Below are 26,147 nucleotides of genomic sequence, written 5' to 3' on the forward strand. Positions count from 1 at the left end.
ATTTTGGTTCTGGCGTCGCTACATACACATTCTTCTTATTCATCTGTCTATCCTAGTAGTTAAGAGTAGCTCTGCTCATCATGTAGTCCCAAAGAATATCTATATATAGTACATTGCGTTCATAGCCTCGACCGACATCCAGATGTTCTAGACCCAAAAACATATTGTTACATTTATACCACCTCCTTCCCCATCTCCCAAAACTTCGTGTTCGCATACGTCAGACATAAATCCTCCGATGGAATCTCAGCAGAGTCGGAGGTCGAGCTCGTGTTCAGGCTAGTGATTGCCCGAACAATCTTCCCAACAACAATAGTATGATCGTATACATCGACCACGCTCTCTGGGAGAAGTCGACACTCAAATATGAATGGGAAGAAGCTGGATTCCAGTCTAGAGGATCCGGTTTCGGGCGCATATGTAGATAGAGTGGCCTCTCTACCCTTCCTTCGAAGCATCGGTAAAGGCAGTATTGTAGGACCTTCCTTAGTACCAAGAGCCTCCGTACCGGTCTCACTATCAGAAACTGACGAAGGCGCAACACCCACGAATTCGAACATGCCTTCTTCCAGCGCAAGATTCTGGTTCCCCCGCGCAAAGTCCCGCGCCAGACTCGCAGTCGCTAGGTCCGTTGCGAGCAAATGTACAAGAAATCGACCGGATGATATAAGCGCATGCAGTGTTTCAGAGGGTCGACGCACGTTAAACGAGATCACAGGGTGCGGCGTTAGGGTTACAGTGTTGAAAGAGGAGACTGTCATGCCTCGGAAGCGGGAGGTGAACTGAGAGGTTTTGACTGTGGGTGATGAATGTGTTGGTGGTGGAGATGGATTGGGGTCGGTGGAGGTGATTATGGCAACGGGGTATGGAATTCGGCGCATGAGGAGGCGTATTTGCGTTGATAGGGAGGATTGGACATCTTGCTGGTTGGTGGCAGTAGTGGTTGTCGATGATGGGGTTGCGGTAGTCGGATTTATAGACGCCTTGGTGGTAAGGCTTCGGTGGGGTAACTGCTGTGGTGGATGTCGAGGCAGTAATGATGCATATGAGTGAGCATCAATATAACGACTTCCTATTTGTAGGTTTAGTTGATCTCATTCTCAAGTACAGGCGTGGACAAACCTATACCTGCTCTCAAGTTCCGAGAGACAGCTAGCGAAGCTTGGGAGTGAAGGAGCTTCATCCCGACAACATAAACAAGAGTGCGATCACAACGTTATAGATTAACCAGTTTATATGGTCAACAGACATCATGAGAAAGCAATGAAACTAGATCACATTACCATCCTGCCTGCGTCATATCTAGGTAGTGCTATCTCGGAGGTAGTATGCGCTCCGAAGAAGTTGTTCGGGACGATGCTTATATAAGCTGAAATTCCAACCAAATTTGTCTAGAGATTATCCATTCAAGCATTCAACTGCAAAGCAGACTCAGTCCAATCGCATAGGGACGGTCTCGAGCTCAGGCACTTCGATTCCACACACTCGAGCCAGTCTCACTCGTGACGAATTCCTTCCTAAATTGAACGTGGTCGACCGAATACCACAACTTCAATGTCTCTCCACACTACCCTCCGCCGCACCGCGGCCTCACCTCTCATCTCACAAGGAACAACAACTTTCATCTGTACACAATGCCGGCATGCAACCCTCCTCCGCCGCCCGAAGCGCCCCTACACATTCACACAACTCATCACTCTTTCCGACGGGAGCACATTCACTCATCGCACAACCTCCCCTTTGCCCGTGTACAGATCAACTAGGGATACTCGCAACTCGATCATGTGGAATCCGAGCAGCAGTAAGCTGAAGAGCGTGGAAGACGACGAGGCAGGGCGTCTAGCTGCTTTCCGAGCGAAGTTTGGACGGAACTGGGATGCTACTGCGGCGCCCGAAGACAGTGCGGCTGCGGGAGGCGATAAGGATAAGGAGGATGCAAGAAAAGCTGCGCAGAAGGAGGCTGAGGAGGAGGACGATAATCTGTTGGATTTGATCAGTTCGTTTGGGCAGGAGGAGGTTGAGAGTGGGAAGAAGAAATAGATATATGATTGGGGTGTCTGGGTAGTACCCAAAGAAGATTCCTTTGCTTTCTCTGCGGCTGGATTGTATTCTAGAATTTTGTACAGTATTATAGCATTCTCAGAACTCATATCAGGTTCGACGCCTTGCTGCCATTGGGTGTGATGTATTTTGCATTGAGCAATTTGAACTTAAGGAGGATCACGACTATGGAGCGAAGGTCGATTGCACGCCCAGAATTTGCCATAACATAAAGTTTATTATAGCTTACACACAAGAAACAGGAATAAACAATAAGGGATATCTGCTGCTCGCCTCTTTACAGAACATGGAATAAAACGACCTTACGCCGCTTCAGCTGTTGATACAGTGCTTTCAGAAGGAGCTCCTGGTGCCGACTCTGCAGAGGCGTTATGCTCACCCGCAGGCGGATAGAACGGATTGCCGTCCTCGCCCGCGTCCAACTGCAGCAGGAATGTTTCCCATAACTCGATCAACTGCGCAAATTAGTCAAGTCTGCATTGTTTCTTTAGTGTTTGGGGTTCACTAACCTCCTTCTGAGCCTCTACGGCACTCTCCAAAAAAGTTTCCACGCCAGACTTGAAGTCTTCCACCTTCTCCTTCTCAAATCTCTGCAGCTCGTTTCGCATCAATCTGCCCATGTCTTCAAACAGCAGCCTAGCCTGGTGCACTCTTCTTTCCGCGTCGGCCACGTCTGCATTGGCTTGGTTAAGACGATCTTGTTGCGATTTGCCTTGTCGGAGGAGCTTCTCCTGACTGTGTTTGCGTTTCTGTAGTTCTGATTCGGCTGCGTGCCAGCTGTGGTAGGCTTTTTGCCGTTGTGAGAATGCTGTTTTGACGCTACCGATCAGGCGAAGATATTCATCGATTGTGATTCCTAGGGTCAACACATCCTGCTGCGCTTGACGGTCGTACAATTCTTTGATGCGTAGTTGAAGGTCCGATAGACCGTATAAAGGTCCTGAGAGAAGAGGAGACAACTCAACGGCAGCTAAGGATTGTATTGAGGTCGAGAACTCGCCAGCAGCCTCTGACAGTCCTTTTCGCTGAGCTACAACTGTATCGATGGCCTTCATCAACGACTTCAGTTGATTCTCAAGCGCATCCAGGTAAATCTTTCGGTCGTGAAACCACTTTAACATGGTTAGCATAATCTCACGAATACGGGATCTGGGATGCTCACGTCGTCATGCTCGATGAATTTTCCGCCTCCACCCACGCTGATTCCAAACGAGCTAAACATACCCTTGCTTTGACCCAGATCTGGCTCCCTGTTCTCCTTGTTCTTGATGTCCACGTTGAAAGCCTCACTCTCAAGGAAGATTTTGAGGTCGCCATCATGTTGGAGTATAGGATGAGCGGCAATTTTATTAAGCATGCGCTCCAGGGCTGCTCTTCGCGATTCCACGAAGTTGGTATCAAATCGGCCCACCGCTTGCTTTTCGGGCGGAGGAGGCACAACCACGCCGGGATTGTTACTGTGCAAGGAGTTATAGAGCCACAGGAAATCGCGGTATCGCCGGCTCACGGTAAATTCAGGCTGCCGATAAGCTTTCGAAGTTGTCTGCGACAAAGTCAGCGCCGCGTCTCCTAGATCCCTAACTGGAGACAACAGCCTACCTTGGTCCTAACCTGGTACACGATGTGACTACTGGTCAAATCGCCAACCTTGTGCGGATCACCGACGGAGATTTCAAAAGTCGGGTGGGCAGCTTTCTCCACGCTGACGCTCGGCTGCTGTTGTCTCTTCGAGGCTTCTACATCACTTGGCGGCTGCACTGGTGGAGGGTTCCGAAAGCCCGTACCATCCTCTTCCAGATTCACTGAATCCATCATTCCAGCCCCGCTGGATGTTTGGGATGTGGTGGATGCCGGGCGCACATTTCGGCTTGCAAAAGCCTCCTTCTGGGGTGGTACGGGGGCTTGTTCAAGGCCTGTCGGGCTGTTTTCAGCAGGCTTATCACCGAGAGGACCTAGCGGATCAATCGTGTCGTCAACCGCTTCAAGTTTTGTTACTTGTGCCGCGATTTTGCCCCTGCCTCGGGGCCCTCGTCGTACGGTCGAACGGGGTGTCTCTTGCTGTGTTGATTGGTCTTGGGCTGCGCAGCGTGGGAGTTAGCATGAGCCCGCACATCAGAGTTAGACTCGGTGGGAATGCACCTGTTCCCTCAGTTTCCGACTGAGACGCAGCGAGGTTGTTAGTCGATTGCGAGGGCACATCTGCATGCCATGTCCGGTTAGCTATGATGATGCGACTGTACGGTGACTGCTTCGTACTAACCGCCCCATGGAGAGTCACCGCCGTCCAAGTCCATGACTGACTGGAACTGGTAATTCGAATGGTATATAGTACAAATCTAATTAATCAAGAACTCAACCAACTGTATGATCAGGATAGGAAGCGATTGGAAGCTGTGCGGGATGGAAGTTGGAGAGTCGGAGATTCCAAGCAGGCCAGATTGGTTCAACACCGCCCGCACTGAAGCTAGCAGGCTTCCCCGCTTAGCTTTAAGGCATCATCATTTCTACATTCTACTCGGCGAAACGCAATACTGAATCAGATTTAGGTTCCTGTATATATTTGTAAACGTCGTTTTTAAGAAAACGGCGAAACTTATATTTAAGCACAGGATTCTTAATTGTATCAGGTGCTCAATCTGGTCTCGAGCTGTATATATTTATCGCGGCGCATAGCTATGCTTGAAACATGATATCATCAGCCCCTGGAACTCTATATAATCACTACAGAATGACCGCAACAACCATCTTCGCCTCATAGCTCCATGAAAGTTCTGCTAAGGTGGTAGATCCTTCCCCATCTATTTGACCCATGGAATACCAAGCTTATGCATCTCTACAGCAAGCTGAAACAGATAATCCAGACTCTCACATTGGGTCTTCGCCTTCGCCACATTGTCACCCCATACGTAGCTATAAGCACATTAGCATATTTAACACGAATGTGGTTTGGGAGGAACTCACATTCCATGTCTTCTCACGAGCACAGCATAGGTATCTGGGTAGGCATCCATGGCCTTCTCCAGGCTTCCCGTAAGGTCCTCCTCAAAAGCAGTGTTGTCAATGATCGGAATCCTAAGGGTATCAAAGTACCCTAGCATTCCCTTGCCTGGGCCCTTGGGTATACCCTTGATCTGCTCGATGTTGCTGATCTCAAAGCAGCCCTCGGGTCCCTTCTCGCGCTCAACCAGGAGGGTCACCAGGACCGCCCACTGGGAATGTGTGTGAATGCAGCAGCCAGCGCCGCGCTCAAATGCGGCGAGGAACAGCGGGGTACAAGCGGAGGGTTTCAGATCGAGAGGCTTACGGATGTACTTGCGCTCGGAGGGGGGGTATTTGGGCGTGGGGTACTGCAAAACGAAGATGTTGTGTGGTTGCATCAATTCCTTCTGTACACCAGAAGGGGCGATAAAAATATGCTCTCCGCGGCGAATGGAGGTCTGGGTAAAATAGTCAGTGAGGTGTATTGGAAAAGAAGCCGGGGCGCATTCGAAATGCGACAGGCACTTACACCACCGCCAGTTCCCGTAACCCAGCCCCAGTTGTAGAATTTACGGCAGAGCTCAGGGATGAGGTTAGCCGGGTGCTCTGGGTCGTCCGATTGGACCAGGTGGTCGTTGTTCTGTTGCTGAAGTCCCTGGGACATGGTGATGCGAGGCCGATTGGTGCGGGTATAGTGAGATGCTGACGATTTGATATGGCTGTACGTCGCAGGGAAATTCGCAAAAGAACAAGCTGGCCTTCTACCCTGGCAGGTGCTGACTCTGATGAGGGAACTGTTTGAGGATGTGACGAGGTGAGTGAGGGGTGGAGGGGTTATACAGAGTGCCACTACAAAAATTGTCGGCGATTGCAAATCTGGACCCCACTTGTCGCCTTAACATCATCAAGCTGACCAATTGCAGTGCTCAATTCGTCCACCTTTCTTGCTTGCCGAAGGTTAGTAAAGCATATCGCTCTAATAAATTAGCTGCAGTTTGCTTTATGATTCAAATCCTCCTATGCTAAATAACCGCAAGAGAACAACTATGATCATTTGACTTGCTAGGTTTAGCGGTCTAACTGCAGTAGGGTCTCCTTACGGGCGAAGCAATTGAAGGGAAACAGTATCGACCATACAATCTCTGGGGTTCATTAACAAACCCATAGACCAGTCTTGCGGTTTGAGATTCCCCCATGGTTTATTTACTCCGTAAACTTCCCCGGATTCAGCGCACCAGCCGTTCAATAACCATATTCCAACAACTGGTTGACAAAATTAGGTATCTTTTATCCTAAAGTATATAGAAATAATAATCTGTGACATCGGTGGACTTCGGACTAATTTCGCTGGAGAGTAAATAACAAATGTCTGATCTGCCGAGCCGACAGAACATTGGAGAAGCTGCACTAACCCGATTGAGCAGCGGGCAGCGGAAGAGGCCACCTTGAACTTAACAGCTTCACTGCTTTATATTAACCAACTGTGATTCTTTCTCCAACCTCTCTCCCTTTTCCCTGCTGTCCTCTTCTGCACTACCCCGGCTTGACCTGAAGCTGCTCCTGCTTTTCCTCCACGGAGGGCCAATTGCCTGAACGCTTGCTTGTTTCTTTCTCGCTTTCACCATGCGTCTCAACACAGCTCTTACCTCCGCTTTGGTCTCTTCGGCCTCCCTCATGGGCTACGCCCATGCCGAAGACGACTCAACCGCCGATGCTACATCGGTCGTTGAGAGACCTACTTTCACGGTCAGTCCGATCGTATTTGCCCTCTGTATGTCCCTTATTTGCTGACTTCAATTTATTTAGCCCACCAGCCTTGAAGCTCCCTTCCTGGAACAGTTCACGGACGACTGGGAATCGAGGTGGACTCCTTCGCACGCCAAGAAGGAAGACTCCAAGTCGGAGGAGGATTGGGCTTATGTCGGCGAATGGTCCGTTGAGGAACCCACCGTCTACAAGGGTATTGACGGAGACAAGGGTCTGGTTGTTAAGAATGTCGCGGCCCACCACGCCATCTCTGCCAAGTTCCCGAAGAAGATCGATAACAAGGGCAAGACTCTTGTTGTCCAGTATGAGGTCAAGCCGCAAAGTGAGTAATTCTCCTTGTTGGAACTGACGCATGGTGTTGATAACCTCTTTCAGACTCCCTTGTTTGTGGTGGTGCCTACATGAAGCTGCTCCAGGATAACAAGAAGGCTCTTGCGGACGATTTCTCCAACACCACCCCCTACGTGATCATGTTTGGTCCCGACAAGTGCGGTGCCACTAACAAGGTATGACCAGCCGCTAAAGTTTTATCCATGGCATCCACTTACTTTCTGCAGGTTCACTTCATCTTCCGCCACAAGAACCCCAAGACTGGTGAATATGAGGAGAAGCACCTGAAGGCTCCTCCTGCTGCTCGCACCAGCAAGCTGAGCTCCCTTTACACCCTCATCGTCCGCCCTGACCAGTCCTTCCAAATTCTCATTGACGGCGCCGCTGTCAAGAACGGCACTCTCCTCGAGGACTTCAACCCTCCCGTCAACCCCGAGAAGGAGATCGACGACCCCAAGGACAAGAAACCCGACGACTGGGTCGATGAGGCCAAGATCCCTGACCCCGACGCTACCAAGCCTGATGACTGGGATGAAGACGCCCCCTACGAGATTGTTGATGAGTCTGCCGAGAAGCCTGACGATTGGCTAGAGGATGAGCCGAACAGCATTCCTGACCCTGAGGCCGAGAAGCCTGAAGACTGGGATGATGAGGAGGACGGCGACTGGATTCCTCCCACTGTCCCTAACCCCAAGTGCAGTGAAGTCTCCGGATGTGGTCCCTGGTCTCCTCCCTTGATCAAGAACCCTGCCTACAAGGGCAAGTGGACTGCTCCGCTCATTGACAACCCTGCCTACAAGGGACCTTGGGCTCCCCGCAAGATCGCCAACCCTGACTACTTTGAGGACAAGACCCCCTCTAACTTCGAGCCCATGGGCGCTGTATGAACTCTCCCCCTTGATTCAGGAAGGACTGTGCTAACCGTGTACTAGATTGGTTTCGAGATCTGGACCATGCAGAACGATATCCTGTTCGACAACATCTACATTGGACACTCCGTTGAGGATGCTGAGAAGCTCCGCAAGGAGACCTTTGATATTAAGCGTCCCATCGAGGAGGCCGAGGAGGAAGCTTCTAAGCCCAAGAAGGAGACAAAGGCAGCTGGCACTAGCGTTAGCTTTAAGGAGGATCCCGTCACCTTCGTTCGTGAGAAGGTTGACCACTTCGTTGGCCTCGCCAAGGAAGACCCCATAAACGCCGTCAAGCAGGTTCCCGAGGTCGCTGGTGGCCTTGGTGCCCTTCTCGTCACCATGATCCTCATTATTGTTGGTGCCATCGGAGCCAGCAGCCCCGCGCCCGCCCCCGTCAAGAAGGGCAAGGAGGCCGCCAAAGCTTCAAAGGAGAAGGCCAGCGAAGCTGTCAGCTCCGCTGCGGAGACCGCCAAGGGCGGAGCGACCAAGCGCACCACCCGATCGTCTGCGGAGTAAGACCAGTATGAGTGAAAAGAGCCTACCATCGCAAAGAGTTTTTTAAAACAGTAAAGCACGGCACCAAATGAAGCGCTATAATATCCATCCGGTTTCATAGCTGTTGCAGTATTCTTTGAAGTAAGAATTCTATCCTGTCCTCATGATATTTCTATGAGAATGAACCATATGTACAATGAAATTTGACCAGCGAGCTTTCAGCCTTCAATTGTCATGCTGGAATCAAACCGACAGCAGATAATATGTTATTGATTTAGAACTAGTCATTGAATAAGCAAATAATTGCTATCCTGTGGTCGCTCACGTAAACCTTGAAAATGAAGATCAGCACGGGTTGGGAAAGAGTTGGGAAGTCTCCGCCAAGCTCGTTTGTACTCTGAGTAGGTCTTACTGGGCAATAGTAAAGGGAGAGCAATTTGCTCTGCAATAAATCGGCTTGTCTTCCGTAAAATAGCTGATTTGTTTTCAATAGCCTATCGTCAGTGCAATTAATCTACATACCGTCCTTAAGCGTTCCTGAGGCGATACGCGAGACTGGGGCTACCCCAACTAAGAGGTCGGGGTTCCGACCGATAGACGAAATCGGCCGATTACAATGGGTCAGGACACGGTACCAGGGTAGACATACACAATCGATGTAGAAGATCATGCGAACCGACCAGCTGTTTAGTTTCCATTACTGCTGAATGGCTTGAAGGTTCCAGTTCGACCATGGTCAAATTGGCTGGATTCCGGGGTAAGGATATCCAGAGGAATCGCCTTCCTAAAAGAATAGAATCCTGTGATTGGCTGGGTCCGCCGAGGTCTTATCGGTTTCCCTCGGCCTGGCGGGGAAGATACACTCGGATATGTAACGTACCGCGATACAGGTACATATATCTCCCTTGACCGTCTTTACCATTCCATCCCCTGCTTCGAGCTTCCTCCCGTGAACTCCCTTGTACTTTCGCTTTTCTCCTTCCTCACTAGGTTGACTATCCCCAAGAGAGTCCTTTCCCAACTCTCCTATATTCCCCCCTTGACTTTGAACATGGCCGCCCGTCGGTCCCTTACCCAGTCCATCCCCGCTCTCCGCGCTGCATCTCCCCGCACGACAGTGGCCAGCATTTCATCCGCCAGGGCAGCAGCAGCATCAGCATCGCGCTCTCTTTCAACCTCCTGCATGTCTTCTTCTCGCGTAAAAGCATCACAAACTCCTTTAGTCGGCTCCATGGCTGCGCTTCGCAGACTTCATGCTACTGCTCAGCAGTTCGCCCCCTCAACCACATCCGCGGCTAGCACCGCCACCGAATACCCGACGACCCATGAAGCCATTGCCAATCCTATTGATACTACCAACTTCCTTAACAACGAGTTCGTGCCTTCAAAGGCGAGCACATGGATTGACTTGTATGACCCGGCTACCAATAACCTCGTCACCCGTGTGCCCCAGAGTACCGATGAGGAACTCCGCGCCGCTGTCGAAGCGGCCCAGAAGGCTTTCCCTGCATGGAGGGCTACGAGTATTATGGCTAGACAGCAGATTATGTTTAAATTCGTGAACTTAATCCGTGCCAACTGGGATCGTTTGGCTGCGTCGATTACTCTCGAGCAGGGCAAGACCTTTGCTGATGCCAAGGGTGATGTCCTCCGTGGTCTGCAGGTCGCTGAAACTGCCTGTGGCATTACCACGCAGATCACCGGTGAGGTTCTGGAAGTTGCCAAGGACATGGAGACCAGGAGCTACAGGGAGCCCTTGGGAGTTGTTGCTGCTATCTGCCCTTTCAGTATGTTTTCCCGCACGCGTCTTTTTATGGCAAACGCTAATGAGTCTAGACTTTCCCGCTATGATCCCCCTCTGGTGTATTCCTATTGCTACTATCACCGGTAACACTATGGTGATGAAGCCCTCCGAGCGTGACCCTGGAGCGGCCATGATCCTCGCCGAGTTGGCCAGGGAAGCCGGCTTCCCTCCCGGTGTTATTAACATCATCCACGGATCTGCCAAGACCGTCGACTTCATCCTGGATGCCCCCGAAATCAAGGCCATCAGCTTTGTTGGCGGTAACCGTGCTGGAGAGTACATCTACACTCGCGGGTCCGCCAATGGTAAGCGTGTGCAGGCCAACCTTGGGGCCAAGAATCACGCTGCCGTGCTTCCCGACGCAAACAAGAACCAGACCATCAATGCTATTGTTGGAGCTGCTTTCGGCGCTGCAGGTCAGCGCTGCATGGCTCTGAGCACACTGGTCACAGTTGGTGAAACCAAAGAGTGGCTGCCAGAGATGGCAGAGCGTGCCAAGGCGCTGAATGTCAATGGAGGCTTCGAAGAGGGCGCTGACCTCGGCCCCGTCATCAGTCCTGAGAGCAAGAAGCGTATCGAGGATCTGATCGCTAGTGCAGAAGAGGAGGGCGCCACCATCCTCCTAGATGGAAGAGGTTACAAGCCTGAAAAGTACCCCAATGGCAATTTCATTGGTCCCACCATTATCACCGGCGTCACCCCAGGGATGAAGTGCTACAAGCAGGAGATTTTCGGCCCCGTCCTTGTCTGCCTTGAAGTTGAGACCCTAGATGACGCGATCGAGCTCATCAATAAGAACGAATATGGCAACGGTGCCGCGATCTTCACCCGCTCCGGCCCTACAGCCTCCAGATTCCAGAAGGATATTGAAGCCGGCCAGGTTGGAATCAACGTTCCCATCCCCGTTCCTCTTCCTATGTTCTCCTTCACTGGTAACAAGAAGAGTATTGCCGGTGGTGGTGCCAACACTTTCTATGGCAAGCCTGGTCTCCAGTTCTACACCCAGCAGAAGACAGTGACGAGCTTGTGGCGCGCTGAGGATGCCGTCAGTACTAAGGCTCATGTTGTGATGCCTACACACTCATAAGTCCAAAAAAGCCAATGGATCTCATGTTATACGGTGCTTCGGATAGGTTATGCATGATGACCAATTGACTGCTTTGTTCTATTCTATATGTAGTTATTCGGCGATTCCCGTGGTTCTATATCATCAGTTCTCTGAAAAAACTTAACTTACCCAAGTCGAAGTTTATAAATTCGAGACTGCGAAATATAACGCTATCACAGAGTTTATTCACTCTAAAGTGAGAATCCACCTATACATAGAACTCGTCGTGACCAGCCTAGTAAGCAATGTCCTCGTCCTCATTCCGGGGAGGAACAAAGGTATACACTAGCCTAGCAAGGACATATTCGCCGTTATTGGCGCAGACTACCCGACGAGTGTGGTAGCGCTGGCCATTAATCGTCTCAAAGCCCCAAATCTATAATTTCATTAGCCCCAACAACTCAAATAACACCAGCAACAAAATGAGACCAAATTACCTGCTCAGCCGTCCAAGTCGAATCCACACTCTCCACCCAACTCTGTAACCAAAGGCCCTCTCCCTCACCAAATCCCTCACCCGCAGGGTCAACAAGGAACCCCTCCGTCTCGCTTCCATCCGCACCAATCTCGCCTCGCAGAAAACGCCCGATTTTCTCATCCTGGATTCTCGTGCAAACATCCACATCTGGCCTCACCTTACCGTCCTTCGCAGAGCCGCGGATGAGGCGCGACTGACCCTCCACGCGGCCGAAGATCGTATCGCTGTGCTCGCGCTTCTTCCAATCCGTCACGCGGGCCTCACTGGTTCCTTGGACACCGCCAGTCACGATGTTGTCGACGTCAATGTGCTGAATTGTCTTGTCGTCGGGATGCTCGGCGTCTTGGTATTGTTTTGTGTTCAGCGTTATAGTTACCCAAGCTAAGGTTGTGCGCATGAACCAGCTTAGGCCTTGCTATAAGGGTTAGTTAGTTAGGGTGCGTGGAGAAGGAGTGTAGCAGGAGGGGGAAGGGAGGTTTGAACCATGGCGAGGATAGGGTCGGTAGGGTCGGAGATGGTTCGATCCTGTTAAGGCATTATCAGTAAGTCTTTCCTAATTATTTGGTCCTGCTGAAGGGTGACTGGGAGGGAGCGAGGAGGTCTGAGGGGTTACAGAATGTAGTCAAGTCAACGCACCATCGTCCAGCTGCCATTGTAATTTTCGAAGGTAATATCAGTAGGAGTAGCCATATTGACGACTTGAATGAGGAATTCAGAGTATCTCGATTAGGTTCGTACAGCTGAGACTTCGAACGTATAAGTACGGTACGTTGGAGGGAGGTCTTGAAGTGGGGGAGGGGAATCGGTGTTGCAAATCTTAAGTGGAGGTGGTCCGTGAACTTATATACCCTCGTGCCTGAGCTAGGTATGACTTTGCAGTTTCACGTCGTGTACTGGACCAAATAGCCTGGGAGTCTGGGAATCTTCGGTGAATGTGATTGCTTGCGTCTCCGCAACTGCTGCTTTGGGGTTCGGGACGAAGATCCCCGCCGCTTCGAGGCCTCGGTTGGCTAGTTAGTCGTGCATGTGGCTTCCATGCCCTTGGACTTAGCTCTGAATTGGACTTAGCTCTGAACATTGAGGAAGCTTCTACAAAGGGTATGCTGGGAGTATGCTTCAGACAAGGCTTGATATTTGGCATGGCTGAACATATAGCTATTGTTGTCCTGGTCTCATTTTCTGCGGACACCGTACTGCTTGATGCCAAGGGATTTACTGTCTTCATCTTTGACATGTGATGAATTGAAATTCCAGCGCTAGTGTAACAGAGCAAGGTTCCCAAGGAGTAATGAACAGTTTGACAGCATTGAATTGTTACGAGATGACCTGATAATGATGTTGAGTGCTTTGTATGTTTACTGGGGATCGCTGTGCTACTCCTCCTTACCCCTCGGCGGAAAGAGTGGAGTTGATGCCCCAGGCAACAAGGCCCAAACTTCCCCTTTCACGTGGTCTGGACCCAAACACAAGCTTCCATACAATTAAGGATAGGACAACTAAGATCCTTCAATATTCTAGCTATGGCTTTCAACAAAAAATATGCTGGTCTCCCGGACCTGGTATGCTTATATATTACAAAGCAATGTACCTTTTTCTTAGCTGACTCGCCCAGGATCTCGCTCCCGATATCTACGAAACCCCGGACTTAACAGACGAAGCCTCCACCGTCCCGGTAGCTAGTACCAGCATCCTGAACTGACCTAATGTCTAATACAACGGCAGACAGCTACACTTCGTACAGCCTCAAATCCAGACGACACTGGTTCGGACTCGGATATTGACAGGGAACCCGTCAATGCGGACGAAGCGCGCGCCCATTTCCTCGGAGCTACGGTCGACGCCCGCCATGTAAACTTTTCAGACAGCATTGCTACGAAGCGAAAGTCGTATAGGAGTAAAAGCCGACAGAGGCGGAAGGACACCCTCGCAGATGAAGAAGACAGCGATGAGGAAACTGAGAGCGTGGAAAGAAAACTCGCACGTTTGCAGCGTGAGGTGGAGGAATTAAAAGATGAGATGGCGGCGTCTCAGAACCGTCCGACGAGCGAGTCCGGCGATGTCTCAGGCGAGGCGAAGGACACATCAGATGATAGCGTCGAGAAGCTCAGTCAGGCACTGGATAACCTCTACGCCTCCTCTCGGGGTTTGTTGCAGCCTCATTCAGCAGCCGCTCTGATATCTCGGAAGCTTGCATCAGCACCTACACAGGCGTCAGAAGTCAGTGGGGGCCAGAGCAAGGCCGCAGCAAGCACCGAAGCCGAAACCACTGTTCCCGTCGCTGGCATCCTCTCCCACGCCGCCTCCTTTGACACTCGACTAGCTCTCATCGAATCGGCGATGGGCATATCAACGTCATTGAACCCGTTTGTCACTGAAGGATCCTCAGAACCGCCTCTCCAACCAGTCCTTCCAGCACTCGACCATCTCAACTCCCGTCTCTCAACACTCATCACCCTTCTCGTCGGGCCGACCCCTATCCCCGCAGTACCGACAACGTCCGCTGCCGCAACCTCAACCGCGGTCACAACCCCGCACCTCGAGATGCTTTCTACCCGCGTCAGGAAGCTGACAGCAGACGCTGAAGCACTTGCGTCAGCGCGAAAACGCGCACTTGACTCCGCAAAGGCTGCGCACAGCTCGCGCCATCGCACAGCATCGGATTTCTCCTCCCCTATTGATCCCGAGCAAGCTGCTCAGCGCGACGAACAAGCGACAAAGATTCAAGCACTCTACGCCACTCTCCCTACTATTCAATCTCTTCATCCAATTCTCCCCAGTGTTCTAGAGCGCCTGCGCTCTCTCCGCGCCATCCACGCCGGCGCCGCGCAGGCCGCGGAATCACTTGACGAACTGGAAAAGCGCCAAGCTGATATGGCAGGGGAGATTGAGCAATGGCAGGAGGGGTTGAAGGTTGTTGAGGAGAAGATGTCTCAGAGTGAGGCAGCGCTAAAGAGTAATATCGAGCTTGTTGAACCGTGGGTGAGGGATCTAGAAAAGAGAATGGAGAAGTTGGAGAGTGGGAAGTGAAGTACTTAATATAGTGTAAGGTGAGATGATGCAGATACCCGGTGATAGATTATGGTAGCATGGAAGAAAGCGCAATGCAGGACGTTTCTAGTCTATATGTACATCGAAACTATAATGACCAACATAATACACTTAAGCGCAGAAAAAAAATGTCGCTATCCATCAGCTATCTTACCCTCCCCAGAATTCTAATTTTCTCCTTCATCTTGACTTCAACCCACCAACCTTTCGAAACGCTCTCCCGAATACCCTCCCTAATCTTCCTCCAGGAGTGCAAAATCCCCCACTCATTTACTTTCCTTCCAAAAAGCCACTTTAATATGCCCTCCTCTACACCACCGCTGGCCTCCTCACCGGGTCTCAGAACATGCAGTCCCGCAAACCCTGTGACTGAGTCAACGGTTTCCCACGCATAGCTCTGTGAGTACGCGTACTCGGTCGGGGAGCCGGAGAGGGAGAGGAGGGTCTCTGCTTCGTGGGGTTCGAGAAGGACGTAATCAAAACGGGACCAGAAGGTTTGCATTGCGGAAAGGGATGCGGGAGGTGGGGATTTATCGTACGACCATGATATTGTGGATGAAATATTGGATCCTTGTTGTTTGCTGCGATCATCGGAGAGTTGGAGAAAACGCGTGACGCCTGTTTGACAGGCGAGATTTCCTAGGTGCACAGAGACAGTAATTGGTTCATGCTGTCCGCGCGCGCTTTTCGGCGCTGCGCTGAGGACGTGATTGTGGAGGGCGTTGAGGGCGTGTGCGCCGGGGTAGTTTGCTGATGATGCTGGAAGGAGTGCAAATGATGACAATAGGAAAGAAAAGAGTGTTGAGACAATCATTCCCAGCGACAGGAAGCGGTAGATGAAGGATTTAGTCCTGTGCGTCCAGATATATGACGTACCTAGCGCGGCGGCAGCTGTTAAAGATGGAATTGAGTAGACAATGAATCGCCATTCCTTGTGTGGTTGGATGGAATAAATGGCGATATAGGCGAGTGATGGGATGAGGATGGATGTGGCGATGCCACGGGTTGCAGGTTGCAGCAGGGATATAGGGATACCGATGAGGTAGGTTAGGGGGTTGAGGAGGAGACGGGGCAGCGCGTTGGTGAAGTAGTAGTGCCATGGATGCGTGCCCCAAGCGGAAGCCTGGCCGGCGACTACATTGAACTTAAATGCTGTGAATTCTGGCCAGAGGGGATATTGCTGCCAGAAGAATGAGTCTATTGGGAGTGTGATGGCTTGACCAAGGACAAGGCCCAGAGCGCCGGCAGGAATGATCTCACGCTGAATGCTGATGCGTCCGGAAGCAAGAAGGAAGAGGGTATGCGTTGCCAGGAACAGCGCCAGCTCAGCGCGGAAGACAATACCCGCGATTGTGATCAGGTACAGAGCAACCCTGCTTCGCTTGCGATACGTGGCTGAGCTCACAGGTTCTGGGAGGAGAGATGCCAGAGCGAAGGTGGTCATACCAAACGCGAACATATTGGATAAGGTCCGCGATGCATAGTATAGAACGTGGAACTGACTGGCTTGAAACAGCAGGTACCAGATAGCAGTGGCTCTCCCAGCCGTGCGGCGCAAACTGCTGGCAAAGTAAAGAAGTGAGGATGCATTGAACAATCCTAGGATTGCCCGAGCTAGTGCGTAGCACTGGTCAGTAGTCTGTCAAGAGGATACGCAGCCAAAGATACCTACCAACGAACTGCCGGTCGATATCATGCTTCAACCAGATAATCGGCGACGAGAGACCAGAGAGAGCGACTGCACCGGCGAACGTCCGAGGCACAGCACCCGGGAACGTGAAATGATCATATTCAGCCTGCAATACGTCCTTGACATTGTGCGTAGGGATTCCATAGGTCTCTATGTCGTGGATGGCTTGGATATGGAACGACTCTTCTACTTTTGTGTACGGAGCGATCGACAGATGAAAGAGAACGAGCACTGGGATCGAAGCGAGGAGCAGCAGATAGCCTAGCCTTGAATTAGTTTTGTTGAAGATGATAAAGCACAGAATTGAACATACCAACATTCCTCCACATGATGTGCGCAGACGATCAAGGTGTCGACTATTGTAAGAAAGTTGGAGCGGAGCCTTCTCGGAAGGCCAGTAAGTACGTATGCCGTCAGTCAACTCAATCTGGCAGCTTCACTTTACTTCCTCACCTCCTCTCTCTCGCCTCCTTCCTTCCAACCACATCAATCCTGAAACCCACGATACCCTCACAATGTCCTTCTTCGGCCTCGGAAGACTCGTCTACGGTCCGCATCCCTCGTGTCGCTTACCCTGAAGTCGAGCTCCGGACTGACTCTCTTCTCCGCAGTAATAATCCTCATAACCAACTCCATCGCAATCCTCTCCGAGGACCGTTTCCTTGCTCGCAGTACGCTCACTCCTATTCTACAAACATAACCGGTTACCGCAACTAATAATTATTTTTCAATAGTCGGCTGGGGCCGACAAGCCGCCGACCCTGCCTTCGGCGCTACGTACGACAGCACGAGCGTGAAAGCGAAGACAATTAACCTGATTGCTAGCGTAAGAACTGTGATGCGGAGTATGTGCTTACTCTTTACCCGACGCGATTCCCAATCTCTGTCTTCCACATTCTTGTTTCATGGTTATGTGGGGGAGGGGATTTGCGCTGGTTGCAGGGCCATACTAACGTGGAAAGCAGTACCTCTAATCGTGATAAACACAATAATCATCGTCTACGAACTCATCCTCGGATGACCTGACCTCTCGCAAGCGACGTCTCGCCCTTTCTCTTCTTCACAGATGATTTGTATTTCCTCCACTCGCGCCGCGCAGAAACAGAAGGATAGGCGGAACAAGAAACAATACAGCGTATCGCACTGTTCCAGTAAATCACTTTCAACCTACCTACCAACGAAACTTGTCACGTACCGAAACACTGCTGCCTAGCCTTACTTCCCGTTGCGCATTTGTGGAAAGGCCCCATTGATGGAGAAGGAAGGAGGCAGCATCTGCTTAAACGGTAATACTATGCCTTACTGCCGGGTTTACATGAGGGGTTTCTCAGAAGCTCCCGCTGAAGCCAGAAACTCTACAGGCTAAGCTGATTTTGCTACGCGCGATGATTTGGTGGTATACTAAAGTACTCTATACTATCTTGTCTTAGCGCATTATTCGGATGGATGATTATATGAACACGAAAATACGTATTCATTCTGTTCGGCTTAAACCCAGCATTCCACAAGCTACTCGTAGGTTGGGGAAGAGGTCTAAGTAAATCCACATGATGCAGATGCCCTGGGTATGAGCATTCTCTCGCGCTAGAATCTCAGACTGAGGAAGCGATGACTAAGTAACGCAAAGCGCATATTTATTCATCTAGAAAATGCTAAGAATACCCTACTTGTCCCTCGACCCAGATACCCTAGCTAAGTAAATCCATAGGTACCGGACTGTAGCGACAGCCTTTGCTTGAAGAAATGAAGTCTTCTGGGCATATATTGTGTGTCAGGATAATAACAGAAAGAACATTACATTCGCCCCAAACGCCCTATTCGCCGAGCTCTGTGACCCAGACACGGATATCACAAATAGATGGACCAAGCGCAGAGAATAGACGTAGATAAACAAAGATCTGCTAGATCTGCTAGATCGATATGCGAGTCAAATGCCGCATGATGAATACATGCACCCATAGCCAGGAGAAAACATGCAAGTAACACATGAACCGGACAGTGTTCATAGCAGACGTGTTGCATATGTTCGAGTCCAGCTGTGAAGGGAAGGGGATGGAGGATGAGAAATGTGATGATACATCGAGGAATATATGTACGTTGGTGGAATGTATGTGCACAAGAGGTGGATAGGCCAGGAAGAAACGGCACAACTCATGATGAGAGGATATTAAAGGACTTCTTTCTGAGGCTAAAGCTTCGCCACTTGCCATGACTCGACCGGTCGTGCTTTGAGTTTTTAATATGTTCCTGTTCTGTAGGAACCGCAAGGGTATCAGCGCGGGGAGAACCTAAAAGATCGTCATTAAGTGGCTGTGATGCTGGTCGCGACAACGGCGCCGGCGGTGTTGGTGACTTCGGATGCGTTTGCTCGGACTCATCTGGGACTTTGCTCAGAGTGTGATTTCCATTCGGAAGCGGCGGGATTCGTGACAGAGATGTACGGCTTTCTTTGGTGCTTAAGCGCTGGCTAAGACTTCTGAATCGTCCAAGACCACCGGCATTCTTCTTAGAGGTACCATTCTCGGCGTGATTGCGTCGATCTTCATCTTCTTTTGACACTTTGCTTGCCTCGAGAGCTGCCTTCAAGTCGTCGTCTTCGCGCCGTTGTCGATCTTTGAGTCTTGTCTCAATCTCTTTTCGGCGCTGCTTCTCTTTTTCTTTCTCGGCCGCCTTCCGCTCCTTCTCTTCTTTGACCCGTTCTTTTTTAGACTGCAAATCGCTCTTTCGCGATGTTAGCGGAGCCGGTGGTGTCTCAGGGATTGGCGGTATAGGGGGTAATGAAGTAAGAGGAGCAGGATCAGGAGCGGGAGAGGGTAGACTTTCTGAGTCTGTGGTAGTATGTTCAGGATGCGTTGATAGTTGAGGTGCGGTTGGAGCTCGTTTCAAGCCCGTGAAACGGTCATGGTCCTCATATGTCGGGACCTGGGATGCGCTGTGGGCGTGAGCAAGTGTTGCCGAAGAGGAAAACCCGTTTTGCTTCAGAGTAGACGCATTTACTTCAACAGGCGGCTCCGTGTTCTCCTGCTCCTGCTCCTTCATCACGGCCTCCATGGTTGTCTCCTGGTAGAAAAGCACATACGCACAGGCTAGCCCTGGTTTGTCACCAAAGAAGTTGCGTACATAGTTCTTATCCACCGGCTCTACCATTTCATCATCGAAAAGCAGCCAACCTCTATCCTGGGTCTTGATGATCGAAACGTAGTGTCCATGGTAAGGACCACCGCCGATGTGTACGACCACCGCATATAACTCGTAAAGACGATCGGGATCCTCAGCATCATCAGTCGTGTTGAAGAGACGAAGGTGGTAGGGGTAGACAACTCTATGAAAGAGTTTCTGTAGTCGTTGCAGGTCTTCGGTATATTTGAAACGTTTCAAATGCAAAGCCAGAATTCGGGGTAGACGCTTGATCTTCATCCTCTTCTCTGCTTCCTGTAGTCCGCCGCAGTTGTCACAGTGAAACTTGTTCCTCTCACAAAGCATTTCCTCTGCCGAGAACTTCCTCAAACATGAGGTAACCGACGAATGCTGCTCCAGATCCACCGATAGATCTAAAAAGACTTCATCTCGTTGAGACGCTTTTTCGCAAGTGAGACATTGTGTCTCAGAAGTAAGTAGACCCTCAAACAGTTCGTGAACCCACCGTGTGGTGTTTGGCGTTCTAGAACCTGAACTAGACGAAGGAATGACGGAATCTGAAACGTCACTCGCGGGCTGAGGGCTCTCTAATAGTTTTGCGGCGGCTTTCTCCACATCCACAACTACCTCGTTAAGCAAGAGGTTGAGAAATTCATGAGCATCCTGATGCATGGCTGTCCGGAACATCTCATTTTCGCGACGGAGCACCTCCAAGAAATGCTGCGGCCGGATTATCCCAATTCGTGACTGACTCCCCACGATGGACTCGAACATGTCCTTCAGTGAAGAAAATAATGACTCTGGTATACCATAACTGACTGAGTTATCAGTAGTCTCGAGGAGAGGGAGCGTTTGCAGGGCCAACTTCTTCTTGTACTCCGGCGAATCCTTATCTTCTGGCTTCTGCTGCGGGTTCGGAGGCTGTCCGGGCCGTGGGGAGTTGGCGGCCTTCTGCTTCTCTGCCAGAGCTTCCGCTTCCAGACGGGCATTTGGATCCTGATACCGGAGGGCTTTTGCGAGCGCTGCTTCTAGATCCTCGATCGGCGTCCGCTTGGGATAGTTAAGAACGGCTTCTCGGAAGGGGACAGAATAGTAAAGACATTGTAAAATTGAGTTGCAGTAACTATCACGTATCAGCAACCTGTATCGAGTTTCAGATTCTGAAGGAGCAGCCTACCAAGTGTTTCCGAACTGTTACATACCAAGTCAGCAGAAATTCAGCGGAGATTTGCGGGAGAAACCTTAATGCACACTTACGTTTTCCATTCCGTAGAACTTGTCGCTGCCATCACCTCGGATCGGGCCCAGCTCAGTAAGCATCTTCTCTAACGGGGTCATCGGAAGTGGTTGGGGCTCCTTCTTTGCGGGTGGTGCCCCAACAGAAGGTGCGGCAGATCCCTAGCGGACAATCAGCATTGCTAAAGTAAAAACGGCAACGGACGCGAATGCAGAGTAGACGTAGTCCATATCACACCGGGTCCTTATGAAAACCAGGCGCCCAGGACTAGGCGGGCAACAGTGAACCAAGGACCGGTTGAGGTAAAATCAGGGTAGACCTCGAGGGCGGCCAGGGCATAGAACATGCACTCACCACATCTTTTCGGAAACTTTTCAGAAACGACCCCATGATTATCACCAATTCCCTAGAGCCGTAATGACCGCCGTCATCTGGCGACGGCGCGGGGAAAAGAGCCGCTACCCAGTTCGCTCAACAACTCAAGTGCTGCCTAGATAATCCACGAGCCGTTCAAGTATGCGCCGGAGTCAGGACGGGCCAAAGCGGAGAAGGGTCGAGGAGGCGGCGCGATGAATTGGCCGACGCACAACGAAAGGCGTAATGGGGGATGACAAAGAAAGGTCTGGAGCAGTGGACGAATCTCACGGACCAGGCGAGCAGAGACTGGGGAAGTGGGCGAGCGAACGGAAGAATATGGGGCGGAAACGTGAGGGCGGAATCTAAGGACGATAAGCCGATTGATCGAATGGCCGAGGAGGGAGCGAGATTTGGTGTGAATCGGGGTCCGTGGCAAGAGATAAAAGGATAAAGATGCGAGATGGGGGAGAAGAAGTGAAAGACTGAAGAAGAGGGCGAACGAGGCAGAACGAGAGTGATTGAGGAGAGGGAGAACGATGGGGCGAGGCCGCTGTACCTCCGGGCTCTACAGGCCGGGTGGACTCCGTACAAACTGACAGTGACAGTGACGGTGACGGTAATGTGAATGACGAAGGTGGATGGGTCCGAGAGCGCTGAGAACGAGGGGAAGCAAGCTAATAATTACTGCTCTCACACTGACTACTAGTGACTACATCTTCTGATTAATAGTCTGACTATTGAATGTCATTTTTTCTAAATTCTGAGTGAGGTGGCCGTTTGCGCCCGCCCTTGATCACTCTTATCGTATGGTAATTACGGCCATCCATACCCTCTTCCATCACACGAGACTGGGCAGCCAACATGCGACGACGACGACGACGTCGTCGTCGTTGTCGTCGGCGATATAAGACGGAGGCGAATTCGCCTATCTGCAGGGTCAGCTTGTCCTCTTGACCTCTGCGGAGGTGGTGAGCCCGGATTGCACCCCCAGGATCGATTGGGCCTTACGATGCTCACTCAGCACGAGCTCGCATGCACCACACTTCCAGAAAGGTTTCGAGAATCGAGAGTTTGTCTACTCGGCTCCCTGTGCAACGTGCTTCTATTTAGTGCACTCCCCGGGCGGCTACGGAACTTCCAGATGCGCAGTCGAAGCCCGCACCCCGCTGGCGACGGTGAGACGAGATGCTTACAATTGCCCCGTCGCACCTGTGCACGCATTCCCAACCCATTCCAACATGCCACTTTGACCATAAGGTTAAACGAAGGAATCCAGTCAGAGCGGCGCACAGCGTTCAGGTAGTCGTCCCGTACCACGGAGTGCTAATTCCACCAATTTCGACGCGGCAGGAGACATCCTCCGGATAAATAGCAGCGGTTGCTATCATCCCACGCAAGCACGGTTACATTCAGTATGTCCACTGGGCCTCTGATTCGTTGCCAGCCCATTGGCATGGCTTAGCCTCTCAGTTGTCCACGAGTCATTCTGTGCAACTGCAACGGCAGCGACCGTTCGAACTTCGAGTTGTTCGAGGGCGGCATCCCAGGTCACTATTAGACCTCGTCGGCCAGTCAGCACTGCGGCAATGCAAACTCCAGGCTGATTTGAGACTGCACCTCTCCAGGCGCGGTTAGCGATTACTCCAGCGTGTTAAACTGAGAGGAGATGGACGGATTTAGTGCGTGATTTAACAAAGTCTCCGACTGGGCGGCGCTCTTGGCGGGCGTTCCTAAATGTGGAGCAAGCAAGACAGCCATCGCGCGCTGCCACCCGGCGGTAACCACCATCGACAAAGGATGCCTGTCATCTTGTCTCCAGTAAGCTTCCAGCCTCCATGGGGGAGGAGTCGTCTCATGATACCCCAGGTATTCTGGCAGAGACGTCATACACCGAACCGCGCGGGCCTGACAGGTTGTATCGCACTAGGAAATCCAACGCCGAACCACGTGGAATTCCAGAAATGACATGAATGCGTCCTAGCCAATCATACAATTTATTGCGATCCAGCGCCAATTGACCCCAACTTTGTGGCACTAGCGTCATTTCGCTTGTCACTGGGTTTGTCAGCTCTACGCGAGATCTGGCGGTGCGGTCGCCGCGCTATTGCAGGTCGTGGAATCAGCCTATTCGGAGGCATGGGTCAGCCTGAGGCTTGCACTTCGTAACAAGTTTCAACCAGCCTCAACCAGTCTTAACCAGGACTCAACGCAGTCGAATATTTAGGTATCATTAGGTTATATAGGGAATCTCGAAGTGGTTAAATTGTGGAATCTGAAGCGAGATCCCATACTACTAGTGCAATACTGTATATTGCACAGCTAGACAGATAAACAACCCGTTGCTCCGTACGGTTTCTGCCGAAAGAGAGTGTATTTGACTATAAAACTCAACTCGGAAGCAGAGTATGGGGTAAACAAATTGCAGGATCTGATAGGTCGACAGTATCGACATCTTATGCACCGACATGGAGAACCTCGCTCCACTGCGTCAATTATGTGCAACCAACCAGCAATTATTCATCCTGCTTACTATGCATGGCGTCAGTGTAATCAGGTTTATCGACAACTTCCTCATGGCTTGGTTGGAGATCTTCTAGAATAGATCAGATCAATCGCCTTATTGGAGGTTCAGGTACGGATCCAGACAAATCGCAGGAACATCTGGCGGTCTCGCACTGGCCGTATGGGCCCACAGGTCGTTTAGGTATCAAGAGTCGAAAATCACGTAAATAAGCATTTTCGGTGTATATACTGTGGGGTAATTTACCGATACATATCATCCAAGCCGGTTTATCTCGGAATAATTGGTTTTCGTCTATCCGTCACTTGTTCGAGCTTCTACTGGGGTGATTCGGAGTGTGAGATCATGCAGTAAGTCGGACTATTTGAACTTGACGTCTGTACTCAAGTGAGAATCACCCCAATCTGCTACAGCAATCAGCGAGGTGTAAGATACATACTGCTTGATGATAGGAGAAAAATATGGTTACATAAATGTCCTAAAAGTACAGTAAAGATCGCAACAGACGGCTGGCTACAAAAGCAAAACACACACCCTCTTTAATCCGCGTTCCTCATCAGAAACCCCTTCAGAAAGGGTACTCGGTCAATGATCTCAAATCCCAGACTCCGCCCCCACGCAACAGGCCCCTGGCCGGGCACGTTATAAAGCTTGTGCAGGACATCGCAGGTGCCACCGATCTTTGCGTTCGTGGCGTACCGCTCAGCCGTATATCTCTCGAGCGTGAGGATATCGCCTATGTCCATCCCATGCGTCACAGCGTACTCGATTGTTCTGGAGAGGGAGGCCACATCGCCCAGGCCGAGGTTTAGGCCCTGGCCGGCAAGAGGGTGGATGACGTGCGCAGCGTCGCCGACTAGGGCTACGCGCGGTGAGATGTACGTTGACGCATGGCGGAAACGTAGCGGGAATGAGGCGACGCTGCCTTCTTGCACGCCTGTGACCATTGGAGGGAGATGAGAGGGGGATGGAGTGTGCTGTAGGCGCCAAGTGAGTTCGCTCTCGTGCAGGTCTTCGTCGAGGTTCGTGACCGACGAGGACGAGGGGCGCTCCATGCGCATCATGTACTGTAAATCTGGCATGCCCAGGCGGAAGGCGGCGTTGACCATGGCAATGAAGGCTCCCGGCGATAGGGACTTGAGGTAAGCTGCGTTTTCGACCGTCGTGGACCAGACAAGGGTAGCGTTGTTGTTTGGGAGCGGGAGAAGGGCGATTGGGCCACCGAGGGCAGGCAGGAAGCGCTGGTATGCTGTCCGCGTGCCGATGGGGAACGGAGGAGGGATATGGTCGGCGAGGGAGAGGGTTGCGACAATGCCGTGGCGCTGGTAGTCCCAGCCGTCTGTGGTGATGTCGGCGTACCGGCGGACAGGGCTGTTAATGCCGTCCGCTCCGACTAGGAGTCGAGCGGCGATTCGGGAAGCTGGCGCATTCGAGCTCTCAGACCCAGCCGGTGCGATGGAAAGAACCGGCCACGCCGAGAGATCCGCGCCATTGGGCCCATTCGCCGCGCCGTTTTCAATCGAGGAGACTGTTGATCGAGAGAACATGGAAAGATTTTCATCCCCAGACGCAGCGATCCGCGAGAGCAGCGCGTGCACGAGGTTAGCGTTCTCCGTCATCGTCGCGACGGTGCGGAGGTCCTCAAACGGCGAGGTTTCCATGGACCAGTCGAACGAAATCTTGGACCCGGTCTCTCCATCCCACACTTCCATAGCCTGGTAGGGCTGCGTCCGTGAGACATCCAAGTGATCCCAAGCACCGATCTTCTGCAGAAATGACACGGACGAGGGCGTGAGGCTGCTGACGCGGTTGGAAAACTGGTGCGGATCGAGCTTCCACGAGCGGGCTTTGTCTAGGTCCTGCGATTCCACGAGGGCGACCTTTAACTTCGACGTTGCTGGGGATGCGCCTGTCCGTCTTATCAGTATATCGTGAGCCCATTCTATAGTAAAAATACTAGATGATCGAGCAATGACATACGGAGAGCAGCCAGCAGTGCCAGACCGGCAGGACCACCTCCAACACAGACTACATCGTATATATCCGTTACCGGCGCATGTTCCGAGCCGAATCTCCGCCGATTCAGGATACGCGCAGATCGGCACGAAGGACAGACGTACGGCCGCAGGGCATAAGCAGATAATGGCCGCATAATGAGTGGATGGTTGGGGTCAATTCGGTCCAAGATTCCCGGATACAGTATTTCATGCTCGGGCGATCATG

The 26,147-nt window shown here is 51.4% G+C and overlaps 11 protein-coding genes across 11 annotated transcripts, besides 1 other annotated feature; 4 read left to right on the top strand and 7 right to left on the bottom strand.

The window, feature by feature from the left end:
- Window positions 1–26,147: part of a sequence feature (contig 1.61 483..865047(-1)) that runs on past both edges of the window.
- ANIA_03596 (flavin reductase family protein) lies at window positions 22–1,183 on the bottom strand (the record flags this gene model as incomplete). The annotated part of the gene is made up of 2 exons (XM_656108.2): window positions 22–1,072; window positions 1,123–1,183. The coding sequence occupies 2 exons, from the start codon at window positions 1,181–1,183 to the stop codon at window positions 174–176; spliced, it is 960 nt and encodes a 319-aa protein (XP_661200.1). The 3' UTR covers window positions 22–173.
- Window positions 1,426–2,040, top strand: ANIA_03595 (mitochondrial 54S ribosomal protein bL31m; the record flags this gene model as incomplete). The annotated part of the gene is made up of 1 exon (XM_656107.2): window positions 1,426–2,040. Exon 1 carries the CDS (start codon window positions 1,555–1,557, stop codon window positions 2,038–2,040), a length of 486 nt encoding a protein of 161 aa, XP_661199.1. The 5' UTR covers window positions 1,426–1,554.
- ANIA_03594 (sorting nexin 1) lies at window positions 2,176–4,355 on the bottom strand (the record flags this gene model as incomplete). The annotated part of the gene is made up of 6 exons (XM_656106.2): window positions 2,176–2,516; window positions 2,571–3,173; window positions 3,224–3,604; window positions 3,661–4,013; window positions 4,099–4,260; window positions 4,322–4,355. 6 exons carry the CDS (start codon window positions 4,353–4,355, stop codon window positions 2,364–2,366), a joined length of 1,686 nt encoding a protein of 561 aa, XP_661198.1. The 3' UTR covers window positions 2,176–2,363.
- mde1 (methylthioribulose 1-phosphate dehydratase MDE1) lies at window positions 4,840–5,875 on the bottom strand. Its single transcript, XM_656105.2, has 3 exons — window positions 5,570–5,875; window positions 5,023–5,498; window positions 4,840–4,971 (listed from the first exon to the last, which is right to left on the bottom strand). Exons 1-3 carry the CDS (start codon window positions 5,702–5,704, stop codon window positions 4,860–4,862), a joined length of 723 nt encoding a protein of 240 aa, XP_661197.1. The 5' UTR covers window positions 5,705–5,875; the 3' UTR covers window positions 4,840–4,859.
- Window positions 6,538–8,695, top strand: clxA (calnexin). Its single transcript, XM_050611498.1, has 5 exons — window positions 6,538–6,786; window positions 6,847–7,129; window positions 7,183–7,313; window positions 7,365–8,018; window positions 8,070–8,695. Exons 1-5 carry the CDS (start codon window positions 6,664–6,666, stop codon window positions 8,562–8,564), a joined length of 1,686 nt encoding a protein of 561 aa, XP_050467524.1. The 5' UTR covers window positions 6,538–6,663; the 3' UTR covers window positions 8,565–8,695.
- On the top strand, window positions 9,775–11,434 carry ANIA_03591 (CoA-acylating methylmalonate-semialdehyde dehydrogenase; the record flags this gene model as incomplete). The annotated part of the gene is made up of 2 exons (XM_656103.1): window positions 9,775–10,330; window positions 10,380–11,434. 2 exons carry the CDS (start codon window positions 9,775–9,777, stop codon window positions 11,432–11,434), a joined length of 1,611 nt encoding a protein of 536 aa, XP_661195.1.
- ANIA_03590 (uncharacterized protein) lies at window positions 11,290–12,811 on the bottom strand. Its single transcript, XM_656102.2, has 4 exons — window positions 12,570–12,811; window positions 12,417–12,458; window positions 11,893–12,348; window positions 11,290–11,831 (listed from the first exon to the last, which is right to left on the bottom strand). Exons 1-4 carry the CDS (start codon window positions 12,621–12,623, stop codon window positions 11,691–11,693), a joined length of 693 nt encoding a protein of 230 aa, XP_661194.1. The 5' UTR covers window positions 12,624–12,811; the 3' UTR covers window positions 11,290–11,690.
- On the top strand, window positions 13,451–15,035 carry ANIA_03589 (dynactin subunit 2). Its single transcript, XM_050611499.1, has 3 exons — window positions 13,451–13,492; window positions 13,546–13,605; window positions 13,656–15,035. The coding sequence occupies exons 1-3, from the start codon at window positions 13,454–13,456 to the stop codon at window positions 14,958–14,960; spliced, it is 1,404 nt and encodes a 467-aa protein (XP_050467525.1). The 5' UTR covers window positions 13,451–13,453; the 3' UTR covers window positions 14,961–15,035.
- On the bottom strand, window positions 15,127–16,990 carry ANIA_03588 (dolichyl-P-Man:Man(7)GlcNAc(2)-PP-dolichol alpha-1,6-mannosyltransferase; the record flags this gene model as incomplete). The annotated part of the gene is made up of 2 exons (XM_050611500.1): window positions 15,127–16,595; window positions 16,654–16,990. The coding sequence occupies 2 exons, from the start codon at window positions 16,988–16,990 to the stop codon at window positions 15,127–15,129; spliced, it is 1,806 nt and encodes a 601-aa protein (XP_050467526.1).
- On the bottom strand, window positions 18,823–21,436 carry creB (the record flags this gene model as incomplete). Its single annotated transcript, XM_656099.1, has 4 exons — window positions 18,823–20,932; window positions 20,987–21,000; window positions 21,067–21,207; window positions 21,401–21,436. 4 exons carry the CDS (start codon window positions 21,434–21,436, stop codon window positions 18,823–18,825), a joined length of 2,301 nt encoding a protein of 766 aa, XP_661191.1.
- ANIA_03586 (putative ubiquinone biosynthesis monooxgenase (Coq6)) lies at window positions 24,278–26,076 on the bottom strand (the record flags this gene model as incomplete). Its single annotated transcript, XM_050611502.1, has 2 exons — window positions 24,278–25,833; window positions 25,905–26,076. 2 exons carry the CDS (start codon window positions 26,074–26,076, stop codon window positions 24,464–24,466), a joined length of 1,542 nt encoding a protein of 513 aa, XP_050467527.1. The 3' UTR covers window positions 24,278–24,463.

The sequence above is a fragment of the Aspergillus nidulans genome, chromosome II, assembly GCF_000011425.1.
Source record: "Aspergillus nidulans FGSC A4 chromosome II".
Taxonomy (NCBI): domain Eukaryota; kingdom Fungi; phylum Ascomycota; class Eurotiomycetes; order Eurotiales; family Aspergillaceae; genus Aspergillus; species Aspergillus nidulans.

Excerpts from the sequence above, each read along its gene's own strand:
- mde1 (XM_656105.2), bottom strand. The coding sequence starts at position 5,704 with ATGTCCCAGGGACTTCAGCAACAGAACAACGACCACCTGGTCCAATCG. Across the intron at positions 5,499-5,569 it reads TTACGGGAACTGGCGGTGGT|ACCTCCATTCGCCGCGGAGA; the intron begins GTAAGTGCCTGT and ends TATTTTACCCAG. Across the intron at positions 4,972-5,022 it reads CTCGTGAGAAGACATGGAAT|CTACGTATGGGGTGACAATG; the intron begins GTGAGTTCCTCC and ends ATGTGCTTATAG.
- clxA (XM_050611498.1), top strand. The coding sequence starts at position 6,664 with ATGCGTCTCAACACAGCTCTTACCTCCGCTTTGGTCTCTTCGGCCTCC. Across the intron at positions 6,787-6,846 it reads TTGAGAGACCTACTTTCACG|CCCACCAGCCTTGAAGCTCC; the intron begins GTCAGTCCGATC and ends CAATTTATTTAG. Across the intron at positions 8,019-8,069 it reads ACTTCGAGCCCATGGGCGCT|ATTGGTTTCGAGATCTGGAC; the intron begins GTATGAACTCTC and ends ACCGTGTACTAG.
- ANIA_03590 (XM_656102.2), bottom strand. The coding sequence starts at position 12,623 with ATGGCTACTCCTACTGATATTACCTTCGAAAATTACAATGGCAGCTGG. Across the intron at positions 12,459-12,569 it reads ACAATGGCAGCTGGACGATG|GATCGAACCATCTCCGACCC; the intron begins GTGCGTTGACTT and ends ATGCCTTAACAG. Across the intron at positions 12,349-12,416 it reads CCGACCCTATCCTCGCCATG|CAAGGCCTAAGCTGGTTCAT; the intron begins GTTCAAACCTCC and ends TAACCCTTATAG.
- ANIA_03589 (XM_050611499.1), top strand. The coding sequence starts at position 13,454 with ATGGCTTTCAACAAAAAATATGCTGGTCTCCCGGACCTG. Across the intron at positions 13,493-13,545 it reads ATGCTGGTCTCCCGGACCTG|GATCTCGCTCCCGATATCTA; the intron begins GTATGCTTATAT and ends TGACTCGCCCAG. Across the intron at positions 13,606-13,655 it reads ACGAAGCCTCCACCGTCCCG|ACAGCTACACTTCGTACAGC; the intron begins GTAGCTAGTACC and ends ATACAACGGCAG.